The sequence below is a fragment of the Papio anubis genome, chromosome 10 (assembly GCF_008728515.1).
Source record: "Papio anubis isolate 15944 chromosome 10, Panubis1.0, whole genome shotgun sequence".
Lineage (NCBI taxonomy): Eukaryota > Metazoa > Chordata > Mammalia > Primates > Cercopithecidae > Papio > Papio anubis.
The window spans coordinates 90,037,153-90,055,790 of NC_044985.1; the positions used below are offsets into that span (position 1 = coordinate 90,037,153).

The 18,638-nt window shown below is 41.8% G+C and overlaps 1 protein-coding gene across 5 annotated transcripts in view; it reads right to left on the reverse strand.

Annotated features, from left to right (window-relative positions):
- Window positions 1-298: 298 nt before the first annotated feature.
- Window positions 299-18,638, reverse strand: part of NDUFS1 (NADH:ubiquinone oxidoreductase core subunit S1) — a 35,101-nt gene continuing 16,761 nt past the window's right edge. For 4 of the 5 annotated variants that reach the window (XM_003907845.3, XM_021923903.1, XM_003907848.4 and 1 more), the window contains 7 exons: window positions 16,052-16,181; window positions 9,132-9,292; window positions 6,424-6,578; window positions 4,127-4,302; window positions 3,060-3,194; window positions 2,889-2,961; window positions 299-664 (listed from right to left, as the gene is read on the reverse strand). In XM_003907845.3, the coding sequence (XP_003907894.1) occupies window positions 573-664; window positions 2,889-2,961; window positions 3,060-3,194; window positions 4,127-4,302; window positions 6,424-6,578; window positions 9,132-9,292; window positions 16,052-16,181 (922 nt within the window). In that variant the 3' untranslated portion in view covers window positions 299-572. The remainder of the gene's footprint in view (window positions 665-2,888; window positions 2,962-3,059; window positions 3,195-4,126; window positions 4,303-6,423; window positions 6,579-9,131; window positions 9,293-16,051; window positions 16,182-18,638) is intronic. The other variant, XM_021923904.1, reaches the window with a different exon arrangement.

The window sequence follows — 18,638 nt, forward strand, 5'->3', positions numbered from 1 at the left end:
ATAATATTACTATCTCACAGGGTTGTAGCAAGAACAAAAGAAGATAATACGTGTAAAACCAGAGTGCTCAGCAAACATCATAAAGCTAAATTATCATTAGCCATTGTTACTATGATTATTATTAAATTATCCCAGATACATGTCTGAGCATGATTATATATTTTTCCTATTTACCCAGCTTGACAAAGTGCTTAAATCTTTTCTTAAGCACTAGAAAAAAGTGGGTTTTAACTGGAACTCTTTTCATTTCATCCATTTTATAGACATAAATTATTTACGAAGATAAGTCAACAACTCATACTTTAAGGATTTCTTTATATGCATCACAAAGGTTATCAATGCTTTTAAGAGCATCTGCATAAAGTTTTATTATTTAACCTTTACACACAATACATGTTTTTCAAACTGCAAAGTTGATAACTAATATCATTTTCAAATAGGCATAGTATAACCTTAAATATTACATGATTCAGATTTTTTTTTTTTTTACAAAGAAATAAACCTGTAAAGGATCACTGCACTATAGTTGTTCATCAATTATCTGCGGCAAAACTGGGATCCTAGTAGATACTTCAGCATATGGATGGTTCCTCTACTGCCTGGGCACCCTCTGTGACAGCTTTGACACATTTGGCCATTGTCTGTGAGGCTCTGCTAATTGAATCTGAAAGATATTAATAAAATGCCATTTCAATAATACAACTTTTTAAAAGGCACATACTAAAACTTTAATGCTGCACATATTCAGGAGGAAAAAAAGATTATAAGGCCCTATGCAAGTATATATAATTATATGTAACCAACAGATTCCAACGATAAACCCCTTACTGGCCAAATGCTTTCAATAACTATCCCTGGAAACAATCAAATAACTATAGAACAGCTAGACAGTGCACCAGTATGCAGCCATTAAAAAATTATTAAAAAGTTTAAAAACATAGGAAGGGCCGGGCATGGTGGCTCAGGCCTGTAATCCCAGCACTTTGGGAGGCCGAGGCGGGCAGATCACGAGGTAAGGAGATCGAGACCATCCTGGCTAATATGGTGAAATCCCATCTCTACTAAAAACAAAAAATTTGCCGAGCGTGGTGGCGGGTGCCTATAGTCCCAGCTACTCGGGAGGCTGAGGCATGAGAATGGCGTGAACTCGGGAGGCGGAGCTTGCAGTGAGCCAAGATCGCACCACTGCACTCCAGCCTGGGTGACACAGCAAGATTCTGTCTCAAAAAAATAAAAAATAAATAAATAAAATATAGGAAAAATATGTACAATACTATAATTGAAAAAAGGTTACAAAACAGCATAGGTACTAAAATACATTGAATTGTGCACTTCATGAGTAAATTTTAGGGTATGTGAATTATATTTCAATAAAGCTATCAACCCGAACCCCCAAGTGAATAATCTCACTTCCAGCCTGGTCTGAAACTCCTGGATTCAAGCCATCTGCCCCCCTCAGCCTCCCAAAATGCTGGAATTACAGGCATGAACCACTGCACCTGGCCTAATCTCACTTTTTGTTTAAATAAAAAATATATAGGCCAGGGGTGGTGGCTCACGCCTGTTGTCCCAGCACTTTGGGAGGCTGAGGTGGGTGGACTGCTTGAGTCCAGGAGTTTGAGATCTGCCTGGGTAACATGGCGAAACCCTGTCTCTACAAAAAATACAAAAATTAGCTGGATGTGGTGGTATGCGCCTACAGTCCTAGCTACTCAGGAGGCTGAGGTGGGAGGATCGCTTCAGCCCAGGAGGCAACGGTTGCAGTGAGCCAAGATTGCGCCACTGCTCTCCAGCCTGGGTGACAGAATAAAATGTCATCTCAAAAATTATACATACACATACACATGTACACGTATATAGTAATAATTACATATAAATAACAATATATAATTATTAATATACTATTATATGTATATAATGTATATGTATGTCCCTGGAGGAAGAGTGACTAAAAAAATTATAGTTATTTCTTGATAGTGGGAACGTAGTGATTTTTTTTTTTTTTTTTTTTTTTTTTAAGCTTTTAGGTTCAGGGGTACATGTGAAGGTTTTTTACACAGGTAAACTCATGTCACGGGGATTTGTTGTACAGAATATTTCATCACCGAGGAATTAAGCCCAGTACCCAAGACTTATCTTTTCTGCACCTCTCCCTCCTCCCACTCTCCATCCTCATGTTGACTACAGTGTCTGTTGTTTCCTTCTTTGTCTTCATAAGTTTGCAGATAAGTATTGTAGAAGTGATTTTTTGTTGTGCTTTTGAGCATAGCTATTATTTTACAATGAAGGTAATCTTTATCATCTAACTAAAATATCTATTAAAAAAATCTTAGATACAAACTATATAAAAACATTAAAAGAGTTCTATGTGCTTTTAGAAAATTAGTTAAAATAATCTATCAACTATTAAATACCTCATAGCCTAGATGCTATATCAACTGTTCTAAGAATCTGCAATAAACAAGTTTCAGTTTGTCTGCGTTCCTTAAAAACATTCCTAACACTTTACATCAGGAGCAGTGTTTAACATGTTTCACATTTAAATGTTTTGATTCTTCCACCTATAATTCTCCGAAAAACCTTCAGGTATTTGCCACTTTGGAAAATTCACCCTAAATTGCTACACAGTGACTTTCCTTACAACAGCAAAATTTTATATTTAAAATCTATTAATTGTTTGGATTTTCAAACTTTGCTTACATTTCAGAAACAAAAAAACTAGAGTAGAATCAGAAAACATGCTTACGTTAGTTCCAATGTTTAAAAACCTTCAAAGATTAAGAATTGCAAACACTATCAATCACAAATTGGAATTATAACACCAAATGAGGTGATCTGATTACTCCTTACCTTTCATATTTGGCAGAGTCATGTTGACAATTACATACCTGTCATGTAGAAGTCTTTTATAGTTAGCTGAGGTGGAACAAGTGGGTCAGCAAGAAGCTGCTGGTTCACTAGCTGCACAAAAAACAAGAGACCAACAATAATGTGAAAAACTAGTACTGTTACACCAGTAGACACAACATTATGAAAACTGCTCATAGGCAAGCTGTTACCTTTGAGAGCTCATTTGCTTGCTGGAAGTAATTAGCCCCTTCAATATCATCATATCGAACAAGATTAGGAGAGACTTCTTCCAATCTGTTCCTTACTTGATCCAGAGTATCATATGGAAGAGTTATTCCAGCAATCTATAACATGTCAGGTCCCCAAAAACAACAAAAAGCTTTAATACTTAAAAATGTCAAATAATAGATAACCGTAACTATGGTGAAATAATGCAGCACTACTGAAAAACCTATTGGTGTCCGTTAATAGACATACATTTATGAAGGAAGCAGTTAAACAGGGAACACAAATTAGTGACTCTATGAAATGATTAAAGAGACAATGCTATGCTAAATCCAAATGTTTCTGCTAACCTGTTATTAACAATACACAAAGTTTACGATGTATTATTATTTTAAAAGTCAGGATGCTTACTTTTACATCAATATAGAACTAACAGACCTATTTTCAGGCAAAAGACAAGTCAACAATTTTCAACAATAAAATCACCAATTTCAGGCCAGGTGCAGTGGTTCACACCTGTAATTCCAACACTTTGGGAGACCGAGGTGGGAGAACTGCTTGAGGCCAGGAGTTCGAGACCAGCCTGGCCAACATGGCGAAACCCCATCTCTACTAAAAATACAAAAATTAGCAGGGCTTGGTGGTACATGTCTGTAATCCCAGTTACTCGGGAAGTTGAGGCAGAAGAATTGCTTGACACCGGGAGATGGAGGTTGCAGTAAGCCGAGATCACGCCACTGCACTCCAGCCTGGGCAATAGAGGAAAACTGTCTCAAAAATAAATAAAATAAAATAAAATAAATTTCAAATTCCTTTATTTTTTAAGAGACAGGGTCCTACTCTGTCCCTCAGGCTGGAGTGCAGCGATGCAATGAGAGCTCACTGTAACCTTGGAATTCCTGTTTCTGAATACATGTTTCCTATAGAAATTATTCAAATCATCTCTGCATTTCAGATAGGCATCTTCCTTGACTTTGAAAATCATTCTCACAGGCTAAAATATCAAATATCCCTTTAGTAGCACCACTAAGAAATGACTCAGAAATTATACCTCAGAGAGTGCTCTTATAATTTTCCAGTCTTCTCTTGCCAAGCCAGGAGGTGTCACTGCTACCTTAGTCTGCTGAGCTCTACCCTCAGTGTTGACATATGTAGCAGACTTCTCTGTGTAAGCAGCTCCTGGGAGAATAACATCAGCTATGGGAGCCCCAACATCACCATGATGTCCTGTACAAAGATGGAAAATGGCAAACCAAAATTTTATTAAAAACTGATTTTCTACTGTACATGAAGACAGTATATATCATTTTAAATCCCATTTTGTAAAGTCACAAAAGTTTTTAAAACTAAAATAAAGCAGTACTGAAGTAATAAAAAATTAAAGCCCACCTCACTCCTAATTCAACTTCTTTCCCAAATAAAATTATTATTATTATTTTGAGATGAAGTCTTGCTCTGTGGCCCAGGCTGAAGTGCAGTGGTGCAATCTCAGCACACTGCAAGCTCCGCCTCCTGGGTTCACGCCATTCTCCTGCCTCAGCCTCCCGAGTAGCGGGGACTACAGGTGCCCGCCACCACGCCCAGCTAATTTTTTGTATTTTTAGCAGAGATGGGGTTTCACCATGTTAACCAAGATGGTCTTGATCTCCTGACCTCGTGATCCGCCCACCTCAGTCTCCCAAAGTGCTGGGATTACAGGCATGAGCCCCAAAGAAAATTATTGTTAAAGCATTTGGGGGGCCAGGCGTGGTGGCTCATGCCTGTGATCCCGGCACTTTGGGAGGCCAAGGCGGGCAGATGACTTGAGGCCAGGAGTTTGTGACCAGCCTGGCCAACATGGTGAAACTCCATCTCTACTAAAAATACAAAAAAATTAGCCCAATGAGGTGGTGTGTGCCTGTAATCCCAGCTACTCAAGAGGCTGAGGCAGGAGAATCATTTGAACCCATGAGGCAGAAGCTGCAGTGAGCTGAGATCACGCCACTGCACTCCAGCCTGGGTGACAGAGTGAGACTCTGTCTCAAAAAAAATTCTTTTAAAAAGAAAAAAAAATATCTTCTCAGACTATTTTATGCAAATACAAACATGTATAATATCATACACACATACAAAATAGGCAAATAAGTATACTGATGCTTACAAAGTAGAAATGCTTGCAAAGTAGAACTGCTCAGATCTACCAGTTTGTGAAATTTGGTAAAGTAGACTGAAATGGGGGGGGGGGGATGCAAAGACAGGAATATGACAGTAATACTGAAAAAGGCATAAAAAATTACAGAAAAATTTGGAAACACTACCACCCATTAATAACAACTAGCAGAAGAAACAAGTTATTTTATTCAGAAAAGAAGACCTTTAGAAACATCTGAATCAAATGTAAGAAAGTTGTAGAATAATACATAGTTTAATATAATTTGTGCACATTTGTGTATGCGTATGAAGATGTTATGAAGTCCGTATATCAAAATTGTCATCAATGATTATTTCTTAAAGGACTAAAAACAGGATTTTAGTTTGTTTATATTTTTATTTAAAATAACATTTTTTTGTTGCTCTATCACCCAGGCTGGAGCACAGTGGCGTGATCATGGCTCACTGCAGCCTCAACCTGCTGAGCTCAAGTGATCATCCCACTTCAACCTCCTAAGTAGCTGGGATCACAGACATGCAGCATTATGCCTAGCTAATTTTTAATTTTTTGTAGAAACAGGGTCTCCCTATGTTGCCCAGACTGGTCTAGAACTCCTTGGCTCAACGAATCCTCCTGCCTCAACCTCGCAAAGTGCTGGGATTACAGCATGAGCCACAGCACCCAAGGAACAGGATTCAGTTCATATATTTCGGTTTAACTTTTTTTTTTTTTTTTGAGAGGACGTTTCACTCTTATTGCCTAGGGTGGAGTACAATGGCATGATCTTGGCTGACTACAATCTCTGCCTCCCAGGTTCAAGCAGTTCTCCTGTCTCAGCCTCCTGAGTAGCTGGGATTATAGGCACCCGCCACCACGCTTGGCTAATTTTTATATTTTTAGTAGAGACAGAGTTTTACCATGTTGGTCAGGCTGGTATTGAACTCCTGACTTCAGGTGATCCACCCGCCTTGGCCTCCCAAGGTGCTGGGATTACAGGTATGAGCCACCGCACCCAGCAGGTAATAATTCTTAAAAGCAGTATCAATTATGTAACTAACAATACTTGCGGTTTGTTTAAAAAAAAAAAGAAGGGGGAGTAGGGGGAGGCAAAATTCTCAAATGGAAAACATTCAATTCACTAAATATATTACTAAATGGTTTCTAACATACACAATGTACTACCCTCTTTTGTTTCCAGTGTCACAGGTGATACTTACCTTGATAAATAATGAAACAATCCTTTGGCAAATCCTGTCGTGTGATACAACCTCCATCTGCTCCCAGGAGAAACAGCACCTTGGGAGGGTTCTTCCGAATTGCTTCCACCCCAGGTTTATAGCCAAGGTCCAAAGCAGCTACTTGACTTGCAATCCTGCAAAACAATTACGGAATTTTACCATAACTGCAGTGTTTTCAATGTAAAAAATTAAATGTGATTCTTGGAATAATTTCCTTTCAACAATGTCAAAAAACCCATTTTATTTTATTTTTTTATCGGAGATAGAGTCTCACTTTGTTGCCCAGGCTGGAGTGCAGTGGCATGATCTTGGCTCACTGTAACCTCTGCCTCCTGGATTCAAGCGATTCTCCTTCCTCACACTCCCAAGTTGCTGGGACTATAGGCACGTGCCACCACACCCAGCTAATTTTTGTATTTTCAGTAGAGAATGGGGTTTCATCATGTTGGCCAGGCTGGTCTTGAACTCTTGACCTCAGGTGATCCACCCACCTTGGCCTCCCAAAGTGCTGGGATTACAGGCATGAGCCACCACACCTGGCCAAAAAATCCCACTTCTACCCATTTAAAATAGATGCCAAAACCAGAAACAGCAGTCTTTTACTGTTTTGCAAATGGCAACCAAAGAAATGTCAGATTCTTAGGACACTCTGTCTCTCCATGACATAGCATTGAATGAAATAATTCTAGAAATTTTATGCCAACTGTAATTGCTTTAAGTCTGATTCCTATTCAATACAGTAAGACATAAAACATGATAAGCCATACATATTCATAAGAGAAAAATCAGATGATTTCAAAAATCAAAAGGGAGAAATTGAAAAACCACTCATTAAACTATAATTCAGAGAAAACCATAATGAGAAAACCAAAACCTTACGGAAATTTTTTCTATGATATACATTACTCTTATAAGCAGAAAATAATTTTTTAAAGAAGAGGTCTAGAATAAATATACTTTGAATAGCAGAATTGTTGTTTTGGTATAGCTTGCTAAATAACTATCTAGAAATAGTAGCCATTCTGAAGACCTAAAACAAGTTGGAAGCATGCTTTGAAAGGCTCAGGAATGTATCCTGTGTGCCCCAACAGTTTTACTTCTAGAAATATTTCCTACGAAGATAATTTCAAGTGAAAATGTATCTGTGTATCACTGTATTATCTAAGAAGTTAAAAACTACCATCAACATACATGTTAAAAAGAAGAAAATGGCTAAAAAATTTTATAGTATATTCATGATATCAATCAGCTATTATCGTTTTTTATTTACAAACAATTTCTAGAAAAAAACTTCTGACCATAGTAGGAAATTCTTATTTGGCAACGAAAACCTATTAAAACCAGGATACAAAATTGTATCCACAGTATAATTTCACCTATGTAACTAAAAAATATTACATAGCTGCTAGGCACAGTGGCTCATATCTGTAATCCTAGCACTTTGAGAGGCCAAGGAGGGGGCGATCACCTGAGGTCAGGAGTTTGAGACCAGCCTGGCGAACATGGTGAAACCCCGTCTCTATTAAAAATACAAAAAATTAGCCTGGCATAGTGGCACGTGCCTATAGTCCCAGATACTCAGGAGGCTGAGGCAGGAGAATTGCTTGAACTTGGGAGGTGGAGGTTGCAGTAAGCCAAGATCGTGCCATTGCATTCCAGCCTGGGCGACAGAGCAATACTCCATCTCAAAAATAATAATAATAATAATAATAATAAATAAAAAATAAAAAAATTAGCCAGGTGTGGTGGCACATGCCAATAATCCCAGCTACTTGGGAGGCTGAGGCAGACGGATCACTTGAACCTGGGAGGTGGAGGCTGCAGCGAGCCAAGATCGTGCCACTGTACTTCAGCCTGGGCAACAGAGTGAGACTCTGGTCTCAAAAAAATAAAATAAAATATTACATAGGGTAAAAAGAAAAACTAGAAGAAAATGAATGAAAATAGCAATAATAATTATCTACACATTGTAGAATAAGGATCAGCTCCATTTCTGCACGTTTGTCTCTTTTCAACTTACCTAAATTAAGCCTGCATTATTGATGTGGTTAGAAATAAAGGCCAGGTACAGTGCCTCACGCTTATAATCCCAGCAGTTTGGGAGGCTGAGGCGGAAGGAGCGCCTGAGCCCAGGAGTTTGAGATCAACCTAGGCAACATAGTGAGACCTCATCTCTACAAAAACAAAAAATTAGCTGGGTGTGCAGCATGCACCTGTAGTTTTAGCCATTTAATACTTGGGAGGCAGGGGTGGGAGGATCACTGGAACTCAGGAAGTCAGGGCTACAGTGGACTATGAATACACCACTGCACTGAGACCCTGTCTCAAAACAAAAAAACAAATAATTAAAAAGAAAAAAAAGAAATCCTTCAGCTGAATTCTCATATTAGCTTACATTTTTATCATTTAATTAAAGAACTTGTAATTTTTGAACCAAGGTATAACTAATATAACAATTTTTAAAGTACTTCACTTTTTTTCTCAACACTTACTCTATTTCAAATATTTTTAATATTTCTTATCATCTTGGGCTCTTCTCACAGAGTAAAGGTCTATATTTCACATGTGTAACTGGGATAATGTTGCTAAATGTTGTTTGTAAATTAAATTTAACAGTGTATCAGGAACACATACATATATACAAAATTACTTGAATTTATAGTATATAAAGCAATTACTCAACAAACCTATGAAGGATATTCATAACTTTCCAATCGCCAGTAACACCACTAGTCATCCGAATCTTTTGTGCAATGCTAGAGACAGCTGCAAGAATTGCTGCTCCATCATTTCTTTGGAGTGCAGAACTGCCTAAAACCACCATTGGTTTTTTAGCTTCCTTTAGGACCTATTAAAAAAAAAAAAAAAAAAAAAAACTTTGATTTTAAAATATTACAAGTAAGCTGAACATCTAACCACATTTGCCTCAACAATATACGTTGTCCTAATTCTTAGGTCTAACATGAAGGTTTTCAATTTGCTAGCCCAACATATAGACACACATATACAACCAGATTTAGTTTAATCCAAAGCATCTTGCCAATGCTACTGTGAAATGCCTGAGTGAGTATCAGCTAAGACATGTTTTCTAAAAGTAATTATTCAAAATAAAAAGCTTAGCAAATTATCCTGTGGTCAGAATAACTATGGGCAGGTTCCAGAAAAATTGGGGAACTTCTCTTCAGAGATTCAGATGGTATTAAAGAATAGGAAAAACCATGCTTAATATCACGTCTACTATCTTCCATCTACTTACCACGCCACAGACAGGGAGGAGGAGGCAGGGAAAGCAATGATCACTAGAGCACAATATTAAATACCTACAATTTTAAGCCTTTGTTTTAAACCATAGTAACTCTGAACGACAAAAACTGGGAGAATGCATCCCAAGAGTAAAGGAAACTACAGATTTCACAGAAGATGGCAAATAAGATGTAAAGTTATAGGTTGGGTGCGGTGGTTCACGCCTGTAATCCCAACACTTTGGGAGGCTGAGGTGGGTGGATCACTTGAGGACAGGAGTTTGAGACCAGCCTGGCCAACATGGCAAAACCCCGTCTCTACTAAAAATACAAAAAAATTTACCAGGTGCGGTGGTATGTACCTGTAGCCCCAGCTACTCAGGAGGCTGAGGCACGATAATTGCTTGAACCTGGGAGACGGAGGCTGTAGTGAGCCAAGATTGTGCCATTGTGCTCCAGCCTGGGCAACAGAGTGAGACTGTTGACGAAACAAAACAAAACGTGTAGAGTTATAGAATACACATCTCATTTTCCCACTCATCCTTTGTGTCACTCTTCAGTAAATAGCTGGCCACAAAGAATCAGCATGGAAATTATGCTGAGATATTATAAAGAGGAATACATTAATAGGAACTTGCCAAGGAAATGTGAATAGTTGAGAGAAATAGTTTTTAATAGTCTCAAAGATACTGAAATATAACACACTCTTTCTCACTTAAAAACTCAAAGAAGCAACACTATAGAGAATATTATATCGTAAGGGGATTTTCATCACCGAATTCAGGAAAGAACTGGAAGAGAAACAAATAATAGAGATAAATACCAGTCCAGAAACAATAAAAAACTAAATAGGCCAGGTGCAGTGGCTCACGCTTGTAATCGCAACACTTTGGGAGGACAAAGTGGGTGGATGACTTGAGTCCATGGGTTCAAGTGCAGCCTGGGCAACGTGGCAAAACCTCGTCTCTACAAAAAATTGGCCAGGCATGGTGGTGTGCACCTGTGGTCCCAGAGGCGGCTGCAGTGAGCCAAGACAGCACCATTGCACTCCAGCATGGGTGATAGCCAGACCATCTCAAAAACAAAAAACAAAAAAACAAAAAACAAAAAGAAAGGAAAAGAAAGAAAACATGATTAAATACAGGGACAGGAAAGACAGGGTACAGGATACAAAATAAATGGAAAAAGAAAAAAAACACAGATATGAAAAGCCAGGCAAGGTTGGCTCATGCTTGTAATCCCAACACTTTAGGAGGCTGAGGTGGGAGAATCACTTGAGGCCAGGAGTTTGAGGCCAGACTGGGCATCACAATAAGCCCCATCTATACAAAAAAATATAAAAATTAGCTGGGCACGGTGGTGTAGGCATGCAGACCCAGCTACAGGGGAGGCTTAGGTGGGAGGACTGCTTAAGCCCAGGAGTTTGAGGCTACAGTCAGCTACAATTCTGCCATTGCACTACAGCCTAGGCAATAGAGTGAGACCTTAAAAATATATATATAGAAAAGAAGATTCAACATCTGCATTGTTAAGAGTTCTTTTTTTTTTTCTTTTTAGACAGACACTTACTCTGTTGCCCAGGCTGGAGCACAGTGGCATGATCTCAGTTCACTGTAGCCTCCACCTCCCAGGTTCAAGCTACTATTTTGCCTCAGCCTCCCGAGTAGCTGGGATTACTGGCACGTGCCACCATGCCCAGCTAGTTCGTTTTTTTTTTTGTTTTGTTTTGTTTGTTTTTTTTTTTTGAGAGGGAGTCTGGCTCTGTCGCCCGGGCTGGAGTGCAGTGGCCAGATCTCAGCTCACTGCAAGCTCCGCCTCCCGGGTTCACGCCATTCTCCTGCCTCAGCCTCCCAAGTAGCTGGGACTACAGGCACCCGCCACCACGCCCGGCTAGTTTTTTGTATTTTTTAGTAGAGACGGGGTTTCACCGTGTTAGCCAGGATAGTCTCGATCTCCTGACCTCGTGATCCACCCGTCTCGGCCTCCCAAAGTGCTGGGATTACAGGCTTGAGCCACCGCGCCCGGCCTTTTTTTGTATTTTTTAGTGGAGACAGGGTTTCACCGTGTTGCCCAGGCTGGTCTTGCTCCTGACTTCAGGTGATTTGCCTGCCTTGGGCTCCCAAAGTGCTGGGATTACAGGTGTGAGCCACCACATTAAGAGTTCTTTTTTGTTTGTTTGTTTGTTTTTTTTTTTGAGACGGAGTCTCACTCTGTCGCCCAGGCTGGAGTGCAGTGGCCGGATCTCAGCTCACGGGTTCACGCCATTCTCCTGCCTCAGCCTCCCGAGTAGCTGGGACTACAGGCGTCCGCCCTGCTCCTTGGCTTCAGTTTCAGTATTTTTAGTGCAGAGCCAGGGGTTTGCATGTGGCCGGTGGTGATCTCCTGACCTTGTGATCCACCCGTCTCGGCCTCCCAAAGTGCTGGGATTACAGGGGCTGAAGGCCACGCCCGGCCTTTTTTTGAGACAGAGTCTGCAGCTCAGTCGCCCGAGCTGGAGTGCAGTGGCACGATCGCCCAGCTCACCACAGCTCTGCCTGCGGTTCACACCATTCTCCTGCCTCCAGCCTCGAGTAGCTTGGGACTACAGGCCATGCACTAAAACCCAGCTAATTTTTTTTATTTTTTAGTAGAGCCGGGGTTTCACCATGTTGGCCAGGATGGTCTCGATCTCCTGACCTCGTGATCCGCCCGTCTCGGCCTCCCAAAGCGCTGAGATTACAGGCGTGAGCCACTGCGCCCGGCCCACATCGAAAAATTAGCCAGGCGTGGTGACGGGCGCCCGTAGTCCCAGCTACTCGGGAGGCTGAGGCAGGAGAATGGCGTGAACCCGGGAGGCGGAGCTCAGTGAGCTGAGATCCGGCCACTGCACTCCAGCCTGGGTGACAGAGCGAGACTCTGTCTCAAAAAAAAAAAAAGAGTTCTTAATGAAGGTTACAGAATTAACGAAAAATATATTTAAATCTGTTACAGAAGAAAATGTTCTCAGGCCAGGCACAGTGGCTCACGCCTGTAATCCCAGCACTCTGGGAGCCCAACATGGGCAGATCACGAGGTCAGGAGACCGAAACCATCCTGGCCAACATGGTAAAACCCTGTCTCTACTAAATAAAAAAATTAGCTGGGCATGGTGGCATGTGCCTGTAGTCGCAGCTACTCGGGAGGCTAAGGCAAGAATCGCTTGAACCTGGGAGACTGAGGCTGCAGTGAGCCGAGATCACGCCACCGTACTGCACTCCAGCCTGGGGACACAGCAAGACTGTTTCAAAAAAAAAAAAGAAAAAAAGAAAAGAAAAGAAAAGGTTCTTTGAAAATAGTAATCACCTACCACATGGGGATGGAAATTAGAGAGGAGAAAGGAAGATTTGTCACTGAATATTTTTAAATATTTTTGATCTTTTAATCATAATTTTTTTTCTACTCAAAATAAAGAAGTTGTGCTTTGCTACTTCATCCTCTTGCACATCACCTTCTTCCCTACACCTGAGACTGTTTAAGTGAAGCAACCATCTTGGAACCACAAGGAGAAAGAGACACACAATCACATGTGAGCAAGCAAATGAACTGACGACAGCAAAGCAGGAAGGCAGGCTCTCTAGATATCCTTGGACAACTGCATCAGCTTTTTTTTTTCTTTTTGTTTTTATGAGATGGAGTGTCACTGTCACCCAGGCTGGAGTCCAATGGCGCGAGCTCAGCTCACTGCAACCTCTGCCTCCCGGGTTCAAGTGATTCTCCGGCCCCAGCTTCCCAAGTAGCTAGGATTACAGGCGCGGGCCACCACACCCGGCTAATTTTTGTTTTTTTTTTGTTTTTTTTTTGTTTTTTGTAGAGGCGGGGTTTCACCATGGTGGTCAGGCTGGTCTCAAACTCCTGACCTTGTGATCTGCCCGCCTCGGCCTCCCAAAGTGCTTGAATTATAGGCATGAGCCACCGCACCCAGCCTGCATCAGCTTTCAATTGCCTACCTCCAGACCCCTTTGTGTGACAAACAGAAACTCCTTAGTTTTTAGGGGTTTTTTTTCTTTTTTTTTGAGATGGAGTTTCACTCTTGTCACCTAGGCTGGAGTGCAATGGCATCTCAGCTCACTGCAACCTCTGTCTCCTGGGTTCAAGCAATTCTCCAGCCTCAGCCTCCCGAGAAGCTGGGATTACAGGCACCTACCACCACACACAGCTAATTTTTGTATTTTTAGTAGAGATGGGGTTTCGCCATGTCGGCCAGGCTGGTCTCAAACTCCTGACGTCAGGTGATCTGCCCACCTCGGCCTCCCCAAGTGTTAGGATTATAGGCGTGAGCCACCACACCTGGCCAGAAACAATTTAGTTTTGTTTTTTTGTGGTTTTTTTTGAGACAGTTTCGCTCCTGTTGCCCAGGCTGGAGTGCAATGGCACAATCTCGGCTCACCACAACCTCCGCCTCCCAGGTTCAAGGGATTGCTCTGCCTCAGCCTCCTGAGTAGCTGGGATTACAGGCATGCGCCACCACGCCCAGCTAATTATGTATTTTTAATAGAGACTGGGTTTCTCCATGTTGGTCAGGCTGGTCTCAAACTCCCAACCTCGGGTGATCCACCTGCCTCGGCCTCCCAAAGTGCTGGGACTACAGATGTAAGCCACCATGCCCGGCCAGCTCCTTAGTTTTTTAATCACCTCCACCACTACACATATATTCTAAAATAAAGAGAACCTTGTACCTTTAGACTGAAAGTACATTCTGCCTTATAGTCTCATAGTGAGGTCTTCACCTTTAAGACATATTTTGTTGAAGTTACTGAATTTCAAGAATGATAATCAGAACCCCAGCACTTTGGGAGGCTGAGGTGGGTGGATCACAAAGTTAGGAGTTGGAGACCGGCCTGGCCAATATGGTGAAACCCCATCTCTACTAAAAATACAAAAATTAGCCAGGTGTGGTAGTGCATGCCTGTAGTCCCAGCTACTCGGGAGGCTGAGGCAGGAGAATGAACCGGGGAGGCAGAGGTTGAAATGAGCCAAGATCATGCCACTGCACTCCAGCCTGGGTGACAGAGCAAGACTTCATCTCCCCACCAACGAAAAAAACAAAGAAGATAATCAGGACAGGGTATGGGGCAGGGTGGAGGAATAACGTTTACATGCTTCTTCACTGACCTATAAAACTTAGAAAGGGGGGAAAAAAAAGTCTGACCCTGAAATTTCACATCCTGGTAAGCTGTCTCTTCAGGAACAAACATTCTCAAGCAAGCAAGAACTCAAGGAATACAGGCACCCATGAGCCACCTTTGGGAAAAGCAAAACAATAAAGGCGACAACAAAATGAATTAAAGAAAGAACTCAAATGAAAAAAACATTACCTCAGAAATGAAAATTGAAGGACTGGTAAAATGTTAAGGAATAACTCCTTTTGTAGTAAAGAAAGATTTAACTGAAGTTAAAAGTGCAGTTCTTCCAGTTTTACTTTGATTTCTTTTCAGCTAATTTCAAGAAAATTAAACTCTGGTAAATAAAAACTGCATGTACAGTATGATCTCATTTTTGTTTGACTATTCAGCCATCTTGCTTTGCTCTCTGTATAAATGGAGAGATGATTATGCTTTATCAATACCTGTTTTGGGGTAGTGGGATTTTAGGTAATGTTATACTTTCTTCCTCATGTTCTTTTCTGTATTGGTATAAGTTTTTTGGGGGGTGGGACGGAGTCTCGTTCTGTCTCCCAGGCTGAAGTACAGTGGCGCGATCTTGGCTCACTGCAACCTCCGCCTCCTGGGTTCAAGCAATTCTCCTGCTTCAGCCTCCCAAGTAGCTGGTACTACAGGCGCATGCCGACACGCCCGGCTAACTTTTTTCCGTATTTTAGTAGAGACAGGGTTTCACCATGTTGCCCAGTCTGGTCTTGAACTCCTGACCTCAGGTGATCCGCCTGCCTTGGACTCCCAAAGAGCTGGGATTACAGGCGTGAGCCACTGCGCCCAGCCTGGTGTACGTTTTAACACTCACATAAGCCGGGCGCGGTGGCTCACGCCTGTAATCCCAGCACTTTGGGAGGCCGAGATGGGCAGATCACGAGGTCAGGAGATCGAGACCATCCTGGCTAACATGGTGAAACCCCATCTCTACTAAAAATACAAAAAATTAGCTGGGCGCAGTGGCGGGCACCTGTAGTCCCAGCTACTCGGGAGGCTGAGGCAGGAGAATGGCGTGAACCCGGGAGGCGGAGCTTGCAGTGAGCCGAGATCGCACCACCACACTCCAGCCTGGGCGACAGAGCGAGACTCTGTCTCAAAAAAAAAACACCAAAACACTCACATAGGATTATTACAAAAACAGTTGTTTAAATAATAATAATAATAAATCAACAAGAGTAGATACATATAAGTTGAGAGCACCTGGCTAAATGGATGACTTCCCGAAGCAATGTCTTGAAGAATTTTGGGGGAGTCTCCCAGGTGGTCATATCTGTAAGTGAGGTCCACTGGACTGCCTATAAGGGCCACTTTTAAGTCATTATGCAGCCAGCTGAAATAAAAACAACATTTTTAGAAGTAAACAACTAAGCTAAGCAGTTGCTGGTCTCATTGATCCTAAGTGATACATCTGTTTACAAAATGTTAAAAGCACAGACAATACATTTAACAGATATGATCCACTATGTACCTTTCAAAACAGTGTTACAAAAATGCATGCCAAGGCAATTCAATGCATTAATTTGCTGTGTAGAAATGCTATCTAGACCAGGCACAGTGGCTCACACTTGTAATCCCAACACTTTAGTAGGCTGAGGCGGGTGGATTACTTGAGGTCAGGAGTTCGAAACCAGCCTGACCAACATGGTGAAACCCTGTCTCTTCTAAAAATACAGTATTAGCTGGGCGTGGTGGCACATGCCTGTAGTCCCAGCTACTTGGGAGGCTGAGGCAGGAGAATCTCTTGAACCCAGGAGGCAGAGGTTGCAGTGAGCTGAGATTGGGCCACTGCACTCCAGCCTGGGCAACAAGAGCAAAACTCCGTCTCAAAAAAAAAAAAAAAAAAAAAAAAAAAGCTATTAAGCCAGCTATAAAAGTTATTTATTTATTTTTCTTTTTGAGAGACAAAGTCTCACTCTGTCGCCCAGGCTGGAGTGCTATGGCGCGATCTCAGCTCACTGCAAACCTCTGCCTCCCGAGTTCAAGCAATTTTCCTGCCTCAGCCTCCTGAGTAGCTGGGATTACAGGCGCCTGCCACTAGGCCCAGCTAATTTTTGTATTTTTAGTGGAAGGCAAGCTTTCACCATGTTGGCCAGGCTGGTCTTGAACTCCTGACCTCAGATGATCCACCTGCCTCAGCTTCCCAAAGGCTGGGATTATAGATGTGAGCCACTGCACCCAGTCTAAAAAAAAATTTTAATTTTAGAATTAATCTGTAATTTTTATTTTGCAGTATTTACATGGCAAGGTCAATTATCTCTTAATTATCCATTAAGGATATTTAAACATTTTCATAATTCATGAAAATATACTATGTTATTCAGATTTATTCTCTACAGCAGGGAACTATAGCTCCAGTTCTTCCAAAAAGTTGTAAGTGCAGTAACTATATAGTCTGGTTTCTCTGAGATAGTGCTGTTTTTACCTGTTATCCTGATATAATTATTAATTCCCTCTTTCACTCCCCTAGTTCAGACAAAAACTATATGGCTACCCTCTTTATCTCTAAGATGTAAATTTAAAAGACAGAAAGCATGCTACAAAATAACTGGTTTGTGTTCTTAAAAAAAAAGAAAAAAGTCAAAAAAGGGACCAGAAGAGTCATGAAACTAATTGTAAACTAATAAAAAAAATTAAAACTAATTGTCATATATGACTCCAGAATGGATCCTGAGGAAAGAAAAAAACTGCTATGAAAGAAATTATGAAAAAAAAAAAAGAAATTTAAATATAAACGGTGACTTATGAAATAATACTGTATCAAAACTAAATTTCTGGCTGGATGCAGTGGCTTATGTCTATTACTCCCAGCATTTTCAGAGGCCGAGGCAGGAGGAACACTTGAGCTCAGGAGTTCAAGACCAGCCTGGGCAACATAGGCAGATCCCATCTCTACAAAAGGTATTTTAAAAAATTAGCTGGGATGGCCGGGCGCAGTGGCTCAAGCCTGTAATCCCAGCACTTTGGGAGGCCGAGACGGGCGGATCACGAGGTCAGGAGATCGAGACCAGCCTGGCTAACACGGTGAAACCCCGTCTCTACTAAAAAATACATAAAACTAGCCGGGCGTGGTGGTGGCGCCTGTAGTCCCAGCTACTCGGGAGGCTGAGGCAGGAGAATGGCGTAAACCCGGGAGGCGGAGCTTGCAGTGAGCTGAGATCCGGCCACTGCACTCCAGCCTGGGCGACAGAGCCAGACTCCGTCTCAAAAAAAAAAAAAAAAAAAAAAAAAATTAGCTGGGCATGTTGGTACATGCCTGCAGTCCCAGCTACTCAGGAGGTTGTGGTAGGAGCATCATTTGAGCCCAGGAGGTCAAGGCTGCAGTGAGCTGCAATCATGGTAATATACCTTAGCCTCTGTGACAGAGCAAGACCCCTAATACAAATACTAGCTGAGCATGTTGGCATACGCCTGTATTCCCAGCTACTCGGGAAGCTGAAGCAGGAAAATTGCTTGAACCCAGGAGGCAGAGGATGCAGTGACCCGAGATCGAGATCTCAAAAACCGAAAAAACTAAATTTATTTCTTTTGAGATGGAGTTTTGCTCTTGTTGCCCAGGCTGGAGTACAATGGCGCAATCTTGGCTCGCCATAACTTTCGCCTCCCAGGTTCAAGCAATTCTTCTGCCTCGGCCTCCTGAGCAGCTGGGATTACAGGCATGCGTCACCACGGCCGGCTAATTTTGTATGTTTAGTAGAGATGGGTTTCTCCATGTTGGTCAGGTTGGTCTCAAACTCCCAACCTCAGGTGATCCGCCTGCCTCGGCCTCCCAAGTGGTGGGATTACAGGT